Here is a 19,501-nt window from a genome sequence, read left to right on the forward strand (position 1 = left end):
CTGCCTGCTATTTCTCCTGCCCTTCAAATAACAGTAAAATTTATTTATTTATTCTCATAAATTAAAGCATGCTGGAATGAAATGATTTCTGCTTCTTTTGGAACACAAAACACAAATTGGAGGCAAGGATTGTTTAACTTGGGAAAGCAGAATGGATGGTACACAAAGCTTGAGAGACCAATAGATAAGGTGCTTTCATCTAACTATGACAATGACAGCATTTTGGCAATTCAAATTTGGCAATTTTATTTTTAGGGGGGAGGAAACAACAGTTTTAGGTGGGCAACACAGGTAGGCCCTGTATGGAGATGAAGCTGTTATGTACTAAACCGGTGTTGGTAGCTGTCCATCACCTGTTGAGTGCTTGATGCTCCCATTCAAAGTAGTAGCCTTGAAAGTGAAGGACCTCCCCCGAATTGATCCCTCTACATAGAGCCTCTCTGGCTTTTTCTGACAATGGAAGAACATAAGGAATCCATTGCGGTAGTTCTTATTCATCCAGCCATAGAGCAAAGGGTTTGCAAAAGTGGAACACATAGCTATGACATGAAATACCGTATAAAGAAGTTTATAATCATGGAGGGCAAGTGCCATATCTAAGTCTGCGGCAAGCTGGAAAGCATGGAAAGGTAACCAAGAGACGGCAAACACCACAACAACCATGAAAAGCATCTTTGTGGTCTTTTTCCTGCGACAGTGAGTGTCATTTCTAGCAGAAGGACTAATGTGGCTTTTCAGTTTGAACCATATCCTGATGTAGGCATAACAGATGATAGAAAGAGGGAAGACATATTGCAGGATGAGCATGGATAGGCTGTATATAGTGGCATCTCTGTTGCCAGAAGGCCATTTCTCTGAGCAGACAGCGATTCTGAGGTTGATGGATGGAATTTCTTCGTATCTGTATTCTCGAAAGATAGCCAGTGGACTAGCTAGGAGAGCGGCAACCAGCCATGTAATCGCTATGATGGTGAAGCTGATTTTCTTGGATATTCTACTGTCTAAATGAAAAACAATACATCTGTACCTATCGAGAGCAATCACGGTTAATGTGAGAATAGATACATGAACACTTAAAGCTTGAGCAGAGGACACCAGGTGACAAAGTACAGCCCCAAACTTCCACTCATCCAGCAGAGTGTAAGCCAAAGTAAAGGGCAAGCAAGTATCCACCATTAGATCAGCAAGAGCTAAGTTAGCTATGAAAAAGTTGGTTACAGTCCTCATGGTTTTGTATCTCACTATCATGTAGATGACCAAGGAATTGCCAATGAATCCCAGCAGAATGATGAGAGAATAAGCCATTACCAGTATGATTTGGACCCCCAGGATCTTGGTGCTGTCCATCATAATTTCACTGGATCCGCCTTGAAATCCTTGACTGGGGGTGACAAGACTGTCTGCATGCCAGCGAGACTGTGGTTTCTTCTCTAAGATACGCTCTTCCAAGATGACGGTGCTATTGACTTGATCAAGTAACCCCATGCCTATTTTTTGTATTTATATAGGCCCTGGGTTGACAGTATTATGCTTGTATGTTTGTCTGCAGAAAAAGAAACAAATATAAGATTGAAAAAGATGATATTTAAAGACTTTAGTTTATAATCAAATACAGCATTTCAAATTAAGCTCTAAATTTCTGCAATCCTCGTGCACATTAAAACGATTAATATTTGGTTTTCATGCACAGTTGAATGGAATACCTGAAAGAAAAAAATTAGCCTCTGTAGATCCCATTATATCTGCATGATAAAATAAAAGCCAAGCAAAGAGCAAAAAAAGTTTGACCCTGATTAAATTCACATTATTTTTCACAAAAGATGTTTTTTTCTCTTTGCAATTCTCTTTATCTAAAATTGAATGAGTTAAAAAAAATAATCCTTCCAAATGTCATGCTCATATCATCACATAAACCAGATCACCAGTTTGGCAATTTGCAATTGCTTGCAATTGATCTACAATCTGCCTTTGTGCGCTCTCATGACCTTGCCTCTGCTTGTCAGAGTAATTCTATTTGCATGAAGAATGGCAAGGAAAGTCAAAATATAAATTAGCAATGAACTAGAAATACAATAAACTCTGCAGCTGTTTTGTTCATCAGTATGCTTAAGGCTTCAGTTCCTTGCCCATAGAATTGGATATAACTATATGATGGGACTGAGTGAACAAGATCCTCCACTAAAGACTAACCTGGACAAGCAACAATAGGAGCCATTTTTTTATATTCTTCATAATACTCCCAGCAAGCCATTTCGCATGGGCTAACGTAGATCTTTAGGAGCTGACACAGTTGCTGTTGGAAAACAATCATTCCAGTTGCTACGTAAATAAAAGAGAGCTAGATATGACCTTCCTTAAATGTCTTAGATTAGGGGTCCCCAACCCCTGGTCTGTGGTTCAGCACTGGTCTGTGGCATGTCAAAAACTGGGCTGCGCAAACAAGCAAAGCCCCATCCGCAGGATGCAGAGAACACACGAAACCACACCCCCTCTGGTCCGCGAAACAACCTGTCTCCACGGAACCAGTCCCTGGTGCCCAAAAAGTTGGGGGCTGCTGCCTTACAGCCTTATCTGGTTGTTGATAGGCTAAATCTGCCAGGCTGAGGAGAATCCTCTGTAATAGACAGAGAACAATAAAATAGCTAGCCTGAACACTACATGTGTGGATCTGCTTGTTTGCATCTAACAGTTGCTGTGTTTAGCACAATAAATTATGGTTTGCTTATCCATGGTTGAACCAGATAAATTGCAATTAGTTCACAAACATAAAAGTTGGATTTATGGTCCACAGGCTGTATGTGGAGCCCAGAATTCCCAGCAGGCAAGATAAGTGCCGTAAGGCCCACAAATGATCAATTCACTTTACTCTATAAAATAAGCAAACTATTTTTTTTTGGCTTAGTCAGTTGTATGGTCCCAATCTATATTAGGGAATTTTTTAAAGGTAACTCTGCATGAATGTTACTGTTTTCTGCCTTTCCTGCCATCTGGTAAGTCCATAGACTGAGACTAATGAGCTCATCATAAGGGACAAGGAGTCTCTTCAGAGATGGAGCTGTTCTGCTCTAAATAAACATACATAAGACTAGTCTAAGTCAAAACTGGTCATACTGTGAGACTGAATGAAGCAATTGCTTAAGGCAGTCAATGTTGGGAAAGATGAATGGTGCCTCCCAATGGCTCCTGTTGATCTCCTAGGATGTTCTGTTGGATGAAAGAGTGTACAGTGTGTACACTACCGGAGCCCCTAAATAGATATAGCAAAATAGATTATTCAACTGATAGTCCAAATGACTTTTGTATATGGAGTGAGAAACCAGCATATTTATGTCCTGGGTAAAAGACAATGAATTCTTAAGCCATTCCCTGAGAAAGATAAAATATTCACTATAAGAGAGATGATAAATGTAAGAGTCCTTATGTCTCCTTGTTGTGACTTCTAGAATCCTTACTACACACTACTGTATGATTTACTCAATCCTTTTCAAGGTTCGTAAGGCAAAATAACAAATAACAAATTAACTCAACCATGCTTGTCAGTAATGTCACAGCTGGGCTCCATATATGTATGTAGCAGAAGAAATATAGATTATAAATTTATGCCCTAAATCTTTAAGAATATTTTGCCAAAGCCATAGGGAAAAAATCAGAATCACAGCCTTTTAGTCAGTTTGATCATTATGCCCCCTTCACTGATTTGATTCTTTATTTCCAGCCCTGTATCTCTAATGGCTTAGATACATGTAATTAATCTCTAGGGTCTATGAAGGATTTCTTCTTGGTTTGAAAGCAAGTGTGTTTGCTTATTTTGCAGAACAAAGTTCAAAACTCCTCTTGGGAGCTCCAACAGGAATTTAGGCAGCTTGGCTGGAAACCTCTGTTGCTTGAGATGTTCGCCGATGAGCGGGAAGAAGGGCTTGGTTAGATTGGTCTCAGCTATTTCCTTTCCTTCTCAGCTCTGTGTGTGTGCAAATATTTTACCAGCTCTTAGAGGCTGACACCATGGAATTAAATTAGAACAATGAGCTTGGCAGCAGGCTCGGTAGTGTGACCACTGAAATTAATCTGTCTGTATGATACTCCGGATATAACACTTATTGCTTTATCTTCTTCACTGCTGTTCCAAACATTTGTTATTTTTCATCTCTCCCTTAAGCTGTAGATGTCATGTTGACCCAGGATTTTTTTTATGAGTTTCTAGAACTGCATAGAACATAAGATAAAAGATGGACATAGTTTAGCCTAAGTTTTCAGATGCTACCATATTGTTTGTGCAATTTAACTTCAAAGTTACACAATTAGGATTATCGTTGCCATATTTGATTCTTGGTATGACTGATGCTTCTTGCTGTTTTTTCTCCCTTTTTCTTCCTGTGCTGAAATCTATAACCTAAATCATACAACAAGGGTGAATAAAGGGTGGAAATTGAATTCCCTTCCTGTTTTTTCCATGTTGTGCATGAAGCGGCTACATAGAAGCATTTTAGATTAGGCTGATGCAATATTTTCTATTATTAAATCTAGACTTCTATTGTAATAAAAATATAAATCAAATTATAGTAGCAACAGCAGATTAGATCAGAGCCAGTGGTGGGATTCAAGTAATTTAACAACCGGTTCTCTGCCCTAATGATTTCTTCCAACAACCAGTTTGCCAAACTGCTCAGAAAGTTAACAACCGGCTCTCCCGAAGTGGTGCGAACTGGCTGAATCCCACCACTGATGAGATCATTATCACACTGAATTATAAATTTATTTTCAATACTCTTACTCAGTCCTATGGGTTCAGTTCCTCCAACTCAAGTTAAATAATACATTTGAAAATAATAACAAGTTTCATTTTAGCAATAATAGGCCTGAATAAACTCTGTTCACCTCTACTTATTTATTACCAATTTGCATTTTCATTGAGAATTCAAGAAGGAAGAATATTACAATTCCAAATTAAAATAATCCTTGGCCAGCTACATTGACACAGATGAGCAGTTCCATTTAGGTTTGAACTGGCATTAATATTCATGTAAACTGCATGTACAAATATCAGTTCAAACAAAATATCAAACATTGTATAGTTTCATTTGTGCAAGCCCATGAGAGCATTTTCTCTAAAACTGTCATTTTATACCCAGATTCTTTCATCTCTTTTAAATGGATTGAAATGAGTAAGGGCTATCCAGGGTTGTTTGATAAAGTGTTTTCTTAATATCTATGGAGATTCTCAGTCATCCAGGTCATGGTTGTCCCAAAGGTGCTTTTTTCAAGAGGCGAATGGACTTTCTTGAAAAAAGCACCTTTGGATGTTTTCTTGATATCTTACTGTACCCCAAATAACATCTGACCAATGGCATAATGTCTAAAAAGCAGCCCAACAGCCATTTATATAGCAAAGATAACCTGAGCCATTAAACCAGTTCTCTCAAAAGGGATTTTAAAAATAGGCTGATGTTTAAGAATTAATTAATTAACGTTGCCAATAATTATTGCAATGCTATTTCAGTTTGATCAAAGGCAATTTGCAATGCTTTGGATTGTTCAGAATCATATCATTAAGTTCTATCTAATCAAAAGCAAAGTCATTAAACTCACTGAAATGTTCATAGACAGTCACCACTTTCTGCTGGGTTACACAACGCCACCTCTGGCATTCATTTAGTTTTGTAAGAATGAAGCAATGGCTGTGCAGACTCACTGACTGGGCCAGACAGAAATATTTATTGCAGTGTCTTGACTATGTCCTATAGTCATAAAATCCCTAAGAGGCTATTAATTTTTCTTAACCTGATAAACATATATCTGTCCCCCCCATTGGAATAATAATTAAACAGTATTGCTCCAGACTGTAAGACAACGTTGAATGAGCTGGTCTAATGTGGTGGACAAAATGCAATCAGATGAAAAGAAGCATACATATGAGCTGGAAAACGTTGAGCAACTGTTTCCTGATAAGCTGTTTTACAGAATTAAATTGTTTGGCTTGTTTATAGTTCAGTGTATTCTGTATATCTTCAAAATAATTTAACTCAATTGCCAGGTTATGAGTACTCTGTGAATACAATTCAAGTTTGTCTTCTGATAAATTGATGTTTTCTGATTGATCATTCCCACTAGGAATTATGACTTTACTCATTACATGCTCTCAAATTTCAAAATGCACTCCCACGTTGTTGTTGTTGTTTTTTTAAAAAAAACACTTTTCTATCCCTGTCCAGAAAGGTCCTTCCAGAAACTTTGCATTATTTTCCCATCCTATGATATTTATGAATTGAAATCTACACTTTTGAAATTTATGAATTGAAATCTACACTTTTCTTTCTGCTTCCTGCATGGAGACAAACTCACAAGTGAAAGTTTAATGTCAAATAAGGTTAAGTACGTATGGCACATCGGCTCCAGCCCTGTTATAAATGATCAACTAATAAGAACAAAAATGCAAACTTTTTCAAGAAAAAAGATGAAACATAGAAAGATGTTGAAGAGGTAAGACAAATGGAAGTGAAAAGGCATTAGCCTCAAAAAAAATTTAAACAATGACTGCTTATTTGATTGAGATGATGCTCCTGAGAATTCTTAAAAAGTTCAAGATGTGAAACTCTTCTTCTAACTCAATTGTGCAATAACACAACACAACAAATCAATCTCATTACTACAGGAAGGAAAGACTGGCAGATTTGTACCAGAGAAAGCAAAGGCATAAGTGATAGGCTTGTTTGTCCCAGATAAATGTGGAGAAAATATCATTAAGCATATTAAAGAGCAGAACGTTCAGTGAGATTTCTGTAAAAGAAATTTCTATCCCACCAACCTTACATTTTTTTCATGGTTCAACCAACAGGTAGTTAGAACAATCATTTCAACATTTTTGCTCATATCTACCTTTCCCTAACCTCCTTTTGGATCGAGTCTATGCAAGAACTAAAAAGAGCATAAAGATCCCAGCTAGTGCCCAGAGACTGCCACCACTCCCCCAATTGGGAAGCCTGCTGCATTAACATTGAAATTACCTCCTACTCTCTCTTCAATTCCACCAAAATGACTTTTAATCTGAGGAAAATGTTAATCTTTTTCTAGTCCCTGTCATTTCATGGGTGTTTGTTCATGAATCAAGAATGTAAATTGACTGAATGTTTGAACAAATTTCAAATGTGTTTAAAATCAGTATTTAATATTTTGACATCAGAAATGGGCACTTCAAACTCCTTTTTTGGATCTTATAGAGTCATCCCTGTTTGCTGTGGTCACTGATTACCCAATGATTTTAATGTGAATTGAAATAAATGAATAAATAAATAAAATGTATGTATTATGCCTGAGATGATAGTGAACAAAAGAAGGAAGGGTTGGGCCAGAAGGATTATTCAGAGGAATTTTTACTGCTGTGATTCCCTGAAAACCCAGACAGCATTCAATCATTATCCAGATATTTGCAGATTTGATACACCTGGATTTCAGAGAAACCATTCTATTCTCTTTTGTATAGATTTTGAGTCTATGGATCAGAGTCTTCAGCCTTCCAAATTTATCCATGGTCTGCTGGTAGGAAATTGCAATAGAAGAGAACAAATGTGGCTCAGGGTTGAATTGTGGAGTCCTTGGTGCTCTCTGGGCTTGGTTGTTTCATTGTAGATGTTTCATTACTTGTTGGGTAATGAAACATCTGCAAGCAAACAACCAAGCTCCGAGAGCACCAAGGCAATAGGGAATTACTCCAACAGCAAAGGGTAGCTACTGCACACAAGGAAAGGAAGAAGGCTGAGTGGTGATTTTGTTTGCTGAGGAAAGCTAACACAGCATAGAGAGTCATCAATGCTTTCCTGGACTGGTGACATGAAGGGAAAAGTAGGCTAAGACTACCCTTCCCAGGAAACAAAAAATGGGGTGAAAGAAAATGATCTTGTTCCTTGGTTACAAGAATTGAATATCCATTCATCAGTCCATAGCATTCACTTAATCCTTGTGTGCCATATACATATGATCTGTACCATGGAGGAAGTAGGTATAAAGGTAAATGGGCATATACCTTCTTCAGAAAGTTATCTAGATTCAATTAATAAGGAGGGAGAATAAGAACAATTGTACTAATTCTCTCCTCCCATTTCATTTCATTTCATCCTCACTATGCTTTATATGTAGGGGACAATGGATAGCAGACCTCTTTTTGTGTATAAAGTGGCAGAAGACTATGGATAGTGTTTCTCTTCACATGAGGAGGACAGGAAGAATGCAATGGAGAGAACAGATCTACTACAATCATAACTACTCTTCTTCATATGTAGATCCAAGATACCTTTTCAATATCCCAGGAAAGCTAGCTTCTCATCGTCATCTGAACAGACACATCCAGAGGCACGCTGGATAATAATCTAGCTACCAATATTTCAGCCAAGCACATAGTTAGTCATAGTCTAGTGTGCCATATAAACTCAGAAAATGATTCAGTTAACCATGAGTAAGAGTCTTATGCAAACACAACCATAGAGTGAAAAGTAGGCTTTTGCCTCTCTTCCAGATGTCATCCAGATGCCATTCCTCTGCTTTGTAGAAGAGGGAAGACAAGAAACAGGGCTGCTCTACTTCAAAAGCAGCTATTTAGTCAGGAGCATCCAGGATGAGGAGATGGAGGGAAGAACGTATCAAGATGGCAACTGCAGCTGATGACTGAAGCCCAGGGCCATATTTTATGTGCATTTGCTCTTCTATTTTCTTTGAAACATTTCCATTCTAACCACTCATGTTATGAAAATCAGTAATGGCCTTTCAGCTACTACAGATATTATTATAGGAGTGCCTCATTAGAAGCAGCAGCCAAGTATTTGTGTTCCCTTTTGTCCAAACATCTCTCTGCAACAAGAGTCTCTAAAATGACTTCAAGGAAGAGGCAATATGAAAGCAAGAGACCCTTCCGCATGTTTTTTCCCCACGATGAATATGATAGATGACTTTAAAATCTATCTTACTAAAGAGAAACAATATTAAGAACATATAATCTGCAATCTGACTCTGATTTTATAATCAAATCACATGTTCATAATTCACCAGATCTGTATTCTGAGGAAAAGCAAATTATTAAACTCATGTGGGATTTTTTGTTACAATTTTTTGAAGGATTGGCCTCCGGGTATACAATGACATAAATGAAATCCTCAAAACATGGCTTTTCACTGTCTCTTAATTAAGCTGAATTTTCATTTCATGTATGACACTAAAAATATGGATTCCATATTTTACCTCATAACAGGGTTGATGGTGAGTGAAAGATAATTGCCTAATGTATATTTGTTCTCTGTCATTCATCATAGTTTATAAATTAAGCTGAAGTTTTAAAAAATCCCTGAAAGAATAGTTCTGTATTTAATGCTCTGCCTCTTACTGGGTTGTGTAGATTAGATCAATACTCTCAGTGTTCAAATGGATTTTAAACTCTTTTGACTTTCTAAATTTGTCTAAAGCTTGACAGTATATACATGACCCTTTATATCAAAAATCCGATGGGATATTGGTAAGTCACATGTTTCGCTAAAGACATGAATACTTTCTTTTCTAGACACGTTTATAAATCACCTTATCATTGCAGAATATCACTAACAGAATGGAGACATATCATTCTTTCCTTTTCCTAGAGATCTGCTCAGGCACAGTGCAACAATAACATTTGGAAATTAAATGCTGCTTAAGTAGGGAATAACCTTGACAGGAACACTGAAACAGTTGCGGGTGGGGGGGATGGAACTATTAGTCCCACAGAAGTTTCTTAAAAGTAAAATTCTGCCGGGACAAGATAGCCTTTGCCTATAGCAATTTTTGATAATGAGATACTGTGTTCAACTATCCAGATCCCAGATTGTTCTGTGTCTTCTGGTTCTTGGGGGCTATCCTGTTGGAGGTGAAATCCAATGGTGCTAAGCAGGGGTGAAATTCACTTACCTTCCCTACCGGTTCGCAAATGTGCGTGCGCCTGCTTCACTCACATGCATCATCGTCCACACAAGCGCAAAGCCTTCTGCGCATGCGCAAAGGCTTAAAATATTGCAAAAAAGCAATGTCTTGACGTCCGCGTGGGTGGACGGATCCTCCCTCAGCCGCTGCTACCGGTTCGCCTGAGCCAAATAGAACTGGCTGAATTTCACCCCTGGTGTTAAGTCTTCAGTATCTCATGACTAACTGGCCACAAGGAAGGCAGTAAGGTGTAGATAGAGTATTAAAGATTTATCCTGTAGCCCAGCTTTGTCTATCATTCTGCTTGTCCTTTGTCGAAGAAACTGTTGACCTTCTGTCAGTTTCTCTTATCTTTTTCCCCAGGTGCATGCATATGCACACACACACATACTCAGAATATATGTTCTTGAAGTCTTCTCCTGATAGGATGTAACTACCAATAGCTAGAGTCTAGGCTTTGTTTATCCCCACTGTGTATTTTCTGTAAATAAATGTGCTTTCTGCTACCCCTAGAAACTTGCTTCTCTAACTTGTGGTCATGTTAAACCCCCATTTTTTCAGGAGCACTCACAGGCATTCACCCCACACTTCCATCTTTAACAGAGTTATGGGCTCCAACCAGTGGTGGGATTCAAGTAATTTAACAACTGGTTTTCTGCCCTAATGATTTCTTCTAACAACCAGTTCACCAAACTGCTCAGAAAGTTAACAACCGGTTCTCCCAAAGTGGTGCGAACTGGCTGAATCCCACCACTGGCTCCAACAGTTGAAATAAAGATGTAAAGAAGTTTCACAAAGAAGAAAGGATGCCTCCTGAACAGCTAATGGAAATACTAAGGAATTTTTGGAAATTGAATCAGGAAAGCTACAGCTCATGGAATGCGGAAAGGAGCAAAATTCTCCCTCTCAAGATGAACATGATCTTGAAATCTCAAGAAACTACCAGTGTATTGGACAAGGAGAGAGAGAGAGCCAGAGAAACACAAGAAAGGGACAAAAATGCTACAAATGACAGAGTAGTTGCGAAGATCCACTTTAAGGAATGTTACCCACTTTAAGGAATCTAGACATTTGGAAAACTGTCTCAGATTTAGGGCTGATCTGCCTGAGCAGTTTTCCCCAGGTGAGTAAGGATGATGATGGCCATTCTCAAGGGAAGGAATGTGTATTATGCATCCAGAATACTGGAAAGGCAAACGGGACACAAAGCCACAAAGCCTTGAAGCATTGTTTAGTTTGATGTTGGGGGGAAGAGGGGAGAAAACAACTATGTAGTGTTGGGTTTTGTTCAATACATGACACCCCATGTCAGCCAAACAGTAAGCAGGCTTTGAAAGATCCATATCAGATGGCAAGGATCTGATTGCCTGGCAGAAGGAAAAGAGGCACCACAGCTCAGATTCTCCAAGAGGTCCAAGAAAGAGATTTCACTGCAAGGGCTGTTTACATTACAAAGAGCAAACAAGCAAAAGAACCTCACACATGGAAGGACCCTGAAAAAGATGTCAAGCCACTGAAAAAGACAAATGGAGAAAAAGAGATTGAAGCCACCAAGGACCACTATACTCAAGAAAAGGACTAATTGAACCAAAATATGTCCTTTCAGAAGGGGCATGTTTGCTCAGATATATAACCTTTGGATTGGTGCATGAGTTCATGTGAAGGGGTGTTTGGAGATGCAAATTCAGTGTGCTAATTGTTTAGCTTGCTTCACTAATCCTTCTTTAGGTTAGATTCCTGTTCCCCCCTCTCTCCCTCCTCTCTCCATCTCCTCTCTCTCTCTCTCCCTCCCTCACCCTTCCTCCCCCCTCTCTCTCCCCCCCCCTCTCTCTCTCTCACACACACACACACAGATTGTATAATGATACAGGCTGGAATGATATACAGGGACAGAAAAAGTGGTAATGATTGAAAGGAAAGGCAAAATCAAAGAAAAGGTACAAAGATAATAGCAATTCTCAAAGGCTGACAATGACAAAATTACCAGTCATCATCTGCTTCAGATCTGATTATCAAGAAACGGTTTCTGATATCAACTTGAAGTATAGATTACAAAGAAAATTGGGCACTCATATTTTCATCACCTAATCCAATCTTGTTCCCACTTATTGGGCTGCACCTTGTATCCACTCTTGTGGTTTCACAGAGGAAGAATGTTGACCTTCCTTGGGAAGCAGAAAGAGAGTAATGTTCCATTAGGAAGAGAGTTTCAGCACAGATTTCTCAGTCCTGAGAAAGAGGAACGCAAAAGAGAGAAACTCAAAATAACCCTCCCCTTTTTATTTTGTTTGTGGTACTGAGAAGTTCTGGTGGGCTTTTAAGATTCTGTTATTCTACCCTGCAACAATACAGAGCATTTCTGGCCTAAATTTAAATAATAAAAGATCAGTTTTGATTTTTCCTCTTAATATTTTCAGTTTTTGGCTTCCCTGAGCATTCACATTCTAGATTGCTAAAAGTCGTCCAATGGGCAGAGGGAAGAGAAGTGGATTCTGAGAGGTGGCAGCAATGCATTCAAGACCTGGTTCCCTCTCCTGCATACTTATAGGCCTATAACTTGGAGTGTCCAATAAATTGCCTCTGTTTCCTGAATTTCAAGTTGTCCTTACAAGATTAGATAAACCTCTCCCTATGTTGGCTGCAGGTCTCCCCTTAAAAGATCTTTAAATAAAATGCCACCCCTCTCATATCTCCATTGTCAGTGCAGAAGACTCACCACCAATCTGCTATCCACTCAAACACAAAACATAAATATCTTGCTCTTTGTGCGGCAAAAATCTTGATTCCTGTCTAATTCTATTTCTATGGTTATTACTTTCCTTCTGAAGTCAGTTTAGTATAGTGGTTAAGGCATCAGGTAGAATCCAGGAGACTTGAGAGCTCTAATCTGATTTTAAGCACAAAGCTAGCAAGTGACGTTTGGCCACTCACTCTCTCTCAACCCTAGGAAGGAGGCCATGGCAAACCATCTTCCAAAAACCTTGCCAAGTTACTTTTTCATCACCCCTCATAACTGTCATAACATAACTATCACTGAAGAAGGGCAGCAACCAAATGGGTATTATCTCTGTAAGAATGTTCCATACTTAAGATGAGCTGTTCTTTCTGTCCCATCTTATGGTGTTTCTTTAAATTAGCCAGTGAGACTTTTAATTGCCTCAGATAAATTCAGAGAATTAATAGTAGAACAGACTCTTCAAGGATGCCTTTAAGCATACATGTTACCTTGTAAGATCCACAAGAATTGGGAAGCACTGTATCAGAGGTGGTATTCAGCAGGTTCTGATCAGTTCTGGAGAACCGGTAGCAGAAATTTTGAGTAGTTCAGAGAACCAGTAAATACCACCACTGGCCCCGCCCCCATCTATTCTCTGCCTCCCAAGTCCCAGCTGATCGGGAGGAAATGGGAATTTTGCAGCAACCTTCCCCTGGAGTGTGGAGGGAATGGAGATTTTACAGTATCCTTCCCCTGCCACGCCCACCAAACCATGCCACGCCCACCAAACCACACCCACAAAACCAGTAGTAAAAATTTTTGAATCCCACCATTGCACTGTACGTGAATAATTCCTGCTTGTCCAAACGTCAGATCAAAGCAATAGTGAAATCTGGATGAGAAGCACAGTTCAGGTAATAAGAAATTGGAAAAAGACAATTGTATAAAACTTGCACAACTCCGAAACCTTATTTTAAGTTTGTCTCTCCTGTTGACTTTTGTGCTAAATCTCTCAGTGCAGGAATGTCCAGGCGGTACTCTTGATTACCGCCTGGTAGCTTCTCCCAACCCAATTATCATTTTTTTTGCGCGAGAGTGAATCTATGTGCCCAACAGAGGAAAGGGGTAAGTTCAAAGTCCTCTTTGAACAAGGAACTCACTCAAGGGAAAGTTCTGGGGATTATAAAATGCCGCCAGAAGAGGGCAACCACGATACTCCCAGCAGTGTTATTTTGTTGAGGATTCTAATAAAAAGCATGTTTACATTTAGCATGATAGTCAAAGAGAAAGAATACAGTACTGCTTTATCCCATATCCTTAGCATCCTGCTTTTGAAGTCCTAGCTTTTCAGCTACATCAATCTCCATGGATCCAAGACCTAAACAAAGGCAGATGTTAACTAGCGTGTGGAATGCTTTCTGACAAAGTAAGGAGATGCACAAAACTAGAAGTTAAGGAAACATGCTTCTGTGCCCAAGAATAAACGTTCCGTCCAATCCTTCTAACCAAACATGTTTTCTAGCCAAGCCAAGAGTCTTGTGATTAACATGAAAAACAAAAGCTTCGGACTTATGGGCCAAAAGCCAGCAACACAAAGTGAACCCTTCCAGCCTTGTCAAACCAAACTAATCTCGATCTACCTGTCAAAAGATCAATCCCACTCAACAGGAGTCATTTCCTGATATTGCATGACATCTGGCTTCATATTACAATTGTATTTATTTGATGGGAAGCACATAGGTTCCCTGTAATAGGTGGTTTGTTTTTGTTTTTTTAAACTCTGTGCCCTTGCAGGAAGGATGAGTTTATTGAAGCACACAGTAGTCTTGTCCTGGATGACGCCCTCAGGTGCTTACAATTAAGGAAATAAAAATGCAAACTGGAGCATGACAATACACAATTTCTGCAACAGCTCCACTAGCCCCCACTTAAGATATTTTCAGGTAGCCACCATTTTCATTCCCCAAACTCTCTTATATCAATTCACAGTAGCCTGCAAGTGTCTTCACCATCTCTGTTGTTGCCACATTAAGGAATTGTCAAGGAGGTTTTCCTCCAGCTGATCAACAGAGAAGATGAAAACTGATAGAGATAGCCTTCTAGTTTCATCTCCATCTGATTTTGCAATTTATTACTAAAACAAAATCTCAGCCGCTATGAGAGGGGATTCAACAAGGACTCACTTTTTAAAGAAACTGATGAAGAAATGCAGGGAACAATATGGGAGTTCAACTCCTGGAGGGAAAGCTAAGGAGGCGGGACAAAGGGATTATTCTTCCCAACAGTCTGAATCCTACCCTATATTGTCTGTCTGTCTGTCTGTCTGTCTGTCTGTCTGTCTGTCTGTCTGTCTGTCTGTCTGTCTGTCTGTCTGTCAGCCAGTCAGTCAGTCAGTCGGTCAGTCTGTTGGTCTATCTGTCTATCTGTCTATCTGTCTGTCTATCTGTCTATCTGCCTATCTATCATCTATCTATTTATCTGTCTATCTATCCCTCTGCCTCGCTCTCATACACACACACACACACACACACACACACACACACACACACACACCTAATTTTGAAACTGCCCATCTCCCTCAGATTTGCAATGATCCTCTTGGGCTGCCACGGAGCTGAAAAATCATGGGCTCTGCTATCTGAGGAGGATGATGGACTGTGATCTTGCTGGCACAGAGCCAACCCAGGAGCAGCATTTGTCTCCTGTGGAGGGAACAAAAAAGTTTCAGGACTAGAAAGACTAGTCTGAGATGATTCTCCTACTTAAAACAAAAAGCAACACGGTTTTCCAATCACTCTCACAAAGAGAAGTTAGCAAGTTATATACAATTTCATTTCCTCCACCCCAAAAAAAGAAAAAAAGAATTTAGAGGAAGGAGAATGCCACTGTGGTAGCTATTTCATGCTGGCTGAGAACACAGCAAGCCTTCAGGACTTTAGCCAAAACATACTGCAGGCATTTATTTTAATTCCCAAATTCTACGGATGGGGGGATGTAATGGGGAGGACATTTTCACGGATGACTGCAAAGGTATCTAGCCAAGCTGTAGGAATTAACTGCAAGGAGTCCTCTTTTGAAAGTCACCCCTAAACTGATCTTCCTGTGTGAGTTTGAGTTTTTTATCTAAAAAAATCAAGCTGGGATATACATTTCTCCTTTTTCTAGGAATAACCCAAGAGCTCAGCCTGCAGAGCACAAAAGAAGCAATAAGATAGGATGGAAGCAGAGAAGGAATGGAGTTCAAAAAGTACTAAAAGTGCTTGGTTTAGTGCTATATCTTCACCAGAAATCACACCATATCTGATCAGTCTAACTATTATACCGTGGGATTCCTTGATATATGAGGAAGCTTATTCTCAAAACTATCAGATGTTTCTAAATGCTCAAAAGCCAAAACACAGAGTTCATTCTGAGTCTGCAGGCTAGATCCAGAAGCAAGTGGGCAAAAGAGTATGTCAAAATATTCAAAAAGATCAAAGCAAGCAAGAAAGATAGACTTTGGTTCTATCTATGAACCGAGTACCGAAGGGAAAGCAATGCACAGAAGAAACCAACAGTTTTCCAAAAGTGAAAATGATGGAGAGAATTCCCCAAGATCTTTCTCCTAAGGGAAACATCCAGGGAACAAAAGGAACTAGGAATATTAACCAATCTGTACATTTCCCTTCCCTTGGCTCCCTGCTTCCCAATCTCCGCCTCACCATGCAAATATTTTGACATTCCTTGGAAGATTGCTTATAGCACGTGCAGTCTCGCTTCACTGGAAGTTAACGGCAGGCAATATTTTCCAACAAATGAAGATGGTGAGTTGCATCATAGCCCACGACTTGAATGTTTATTCCTCTGTTACCTGTAATACCTGTAGTATTCCCCAAACTGCAAAGCCCCTTTGATCAGAGATGTCAGTCAAATAAAAGAAACAGGTCCACGTATGGCATGGGAAGCTGCATGCTTCCATCTTACATCCTGCACCCCTCTTAAAAAAAACCCAAAACACCGTCACCTGCCAAAAATTAGCAGCAAAAGAAGGAAGTTTTATAGATGATAGCAGCATCAACGCATTCAAACGGCATGGTATGAAATAAGCTCTTCTCCCCCAAAACCTTGACGGTTTCCACTAAATAAAAAAGCATCCTCCATCTCACTCCCTTCCAACTTCCTTGACTGGAAAATGCATTCAAAAAAGCCACTTACCTGGAGTTATTGTTTCATTGCAGTATCTGACCCAGCTCTTTGTTCTTAGAATTTCCACTCTTTTTCCACCCTGCAGAATCTTGTGGTGAGCCCAAGGCAAGGGGTCTTGTTCAAAGTTTTCTCTTTTAGAGAAAACCTCCCTCTCCTGCCCCTTTAAATGACAGAAGTGGACTTTTCCCTGAAAGCTGTCCTTTTTTTATATAATGCTGACGGACCAAGGCTTCAACAGAGTGTCACTGATAATCTCTATCCCATGAAGCTGGATGTTCTGTCAGACTCTGCCTGAGTGAAAGCAAGACAGAAGGAAGCGTGTTTAGCAACAGAGAGAGAGAGAGCAGGAGGTGGGGGGAGAGAAAGAGAGAGAAGCAGTGGCTGCTGTTCATGCATTGTTCAACCACTGCAGGGCTTCTTACATTGCTGAAACATCCTGTGACAATTAAAAAGATTCATTCCCTGTGAAATATGAGTTGTGCTGGGGTGTGTGTATGTGTGTCACTGTGTGCATCTTCTTTAGAGGACTAGAATTCAGCAGATTAGTACCATGCATTGCTCACCTCCAGAACTTTATTGCTTAATAGCCCTTTCCAAGTCCTCTCCTTCTGTTTTTATTCGTGCCTTCCCTTTCCCTAATGTAGATGTTTGATATTAGATCTTATTCTCTCCTACATTCATCTGCAAATAATTTGCTTAATACTGCTTTTTGCATATGCACTTCCCATAGATTTGTCTCAATCTTTGGATATGCATGGTGCTCCCCATATAAAGTTTTATACTGGATTACCACCCCTGGATCAATGCTCCTGGATTGATTGACACTTTCCTTCCTTCCTTCCTTCCTTCCTTCCTTCCTTCCTTCCTTCCTTCCTTCCTTCCTCCTTCCCTCCCTCCCTCTCGCCAAAGTTTTTTTCTATCACAATTACAGAAATCAAACCCCACTGTACTTTTAGGACATACTTTCAGGCAAACATACAGAGAACTGAGCTGCAAGCACATTTACGAAACCAGTGCATAAAAATAATACAGTTACAGAGGCAGTATCAAAGACTAATATATTTTTTCTGACCAAATCTGAAAAATAAACAGGGGTGAATTAGGCAACCTCCAAGAGGTTGAGTTCATAAAGACAACACTTCCAAAAAAAAAAAAAAAGCACATTCATATCCTAAATCCTTCCTTCATATCTAGAGTTAGTTTCTTTCCAGTTGCATTACATTATATTCAAACTGAGATGGTTTCGTGAATGCAGTTTTTCCTATTAGTAAAATGACAATAGTTTTAAAAGGGCCATTGGCATGTCAGGTGAAAGGAAAATGGACAGGACTAGCTAGTTGCATAGGACATAGAAATATCCCAACATTAGCAATTTTTATCTTAAGTTGATTTTGAGTACAAATTATAGAATACAAATAGTGAAAAAAATCCATCATGGGACTGGGGAGGGCAAAAACGGCCTTCTCCACCCACCCGGAGGCCCTCCAGAGGCCGGAAACGGATCATGTCCTGACTTCCGGTGGGACCGGAAGGCCCATTTTTCACCCTCCCCCGGCTCTAGAGGCTTTCTAGGGGAGAGTGAAAATGGCCTTCTTCCCCCCCCCCCCCGGAGGCCAGAAACCAGTGGTGGGTTGCTCCCGGTTCGGTCCAGTTCTTGTGAACCGGTAGTAAAAGCGACAGGAGGCTCCACCCACCCACCTGGACATAATCATGGATGATCTGTGCATGTGCAAAAGCTTCTGCGCATGCGCAGGAGCGCATGCACACGCTCCCATTGCAAACCAGTAGTAAAGGTAAGTAGAACCCACCCCTGCCGGAAACAGCCCATTTCCTAATTTCCAGTGGGCCCGGAAGGCCCGAAAATCAGCTGGCCGGCGCACACATGCGTGCTGGAGCTGAGCTAGGGCAACGCTCACGTGCCCACAGAAATGGCTCTGCATGCCACAGGTGGCACACATGCCATAGGTTCGCCATCACGGTCTTTTACCATCCCAGACAAATGGTTGTCCAGCCTATTTTTGAAACCATCCAGTAATGGAGTACCCACAACTTGTTCTCACTGTCTGGAAATTTCTCCTTAGTTTTCTGTTGGATCTTTCTTTAATAAACTTACTTCTTATCCTTCCCTCTAACAAGAGAAGCCATTAAAAACAAATCTATGACTAGTACTTGTAAATCCTAATTCAAAGAAATATTGATTCCAAAGATGATCAAATAAGATTTTCGGCCGGTGCTTCAGCCTGAAAATAGCTGAATATTCAATACCAAATCCACCAGTGTTACTCCAAGCTGAACCCTCGCATCTTGCAAGGTACAAGTATCAAAATAAGCAAAGCCGAAGTGGATTTTTAAGCACATTGATTTTCTGGTTCCAAGTGGAATCTCTCTGGAAGCATTCCAGATGGTTGGGGGGGGTGGGGGGGGGAAGAAAAAGAAAAGCATCTGCATGTTCAAAATTCAGCCCTTCATTCTGGCACATTAGCATCCCTTTTCAAATCACCTGCAGCTTCCAGCCATTCAGCAAATGAGCATATTCAGGAAAAGTAACCAAGCGTAACTTTATTGGTTAATGTACTAAGCAAGCGGTACTCAGAGATCTCCAGAGAGTACTTGAGCGACATATATGGATATATGAGGTTTCTAATGAAACCTTGGGATGCTTTCTCA

General features: G+C 40.0%; 1 protein-coding gene across 1 annotated transcript; it reads right to left on the reverse strand.

The window, feature by feature from the left end:
- Positions 1-324: 324 nt before the first annotated feature.
- LOC139309694 (neuropeptide Y receptor type 2-like) lies at positions 325-16,867 on the reverse strand. The gene is made up of 2 exons (XM_070933877.1): positions 16,844-16,867; positions 325-1,543 (listed from the first exon to the last, which is right to left on the reverse strand). The coding sequence occupies exon 2, from the start codon at positions 1,483-1,485 to the stop codon at positions 325-327; it is 1,161 nt and encodes a 386-aa protein (XP_070789978.1). The 5' UTR covers positions 1,486-1,543; positions 16,844-16,867.
- Positions 16,868-19,501: the final 2,634 nt, after the last annotated feature.

Source organism: Pituophis catenifer, unplaced genomic scaffold, assembly GCF_029215685.1.
Source record: "Pituophis catenifer annectens isolate HBS135680 unplaced genomic scaffold, rPitCat1.0.hap2 SCAF_2, whole genome shotgun sequence".
Taxonomy (NCBI): Eukaryota; Metazoa; Chordata; class Lepidosauria; order Squamata; family Colubridae; genus Pituophis; species Pituophis catenifer.

What these genes read in the sequence shown, in the direction of transcription:
- LOC139309694 (XM_070933877.1), bottom strand. Translation starts at nt 1,485, where the DNA reads ATGGGGTTACTTGATCAAGTCAATAGCACCGTCATCTTGGAAGAGCGT.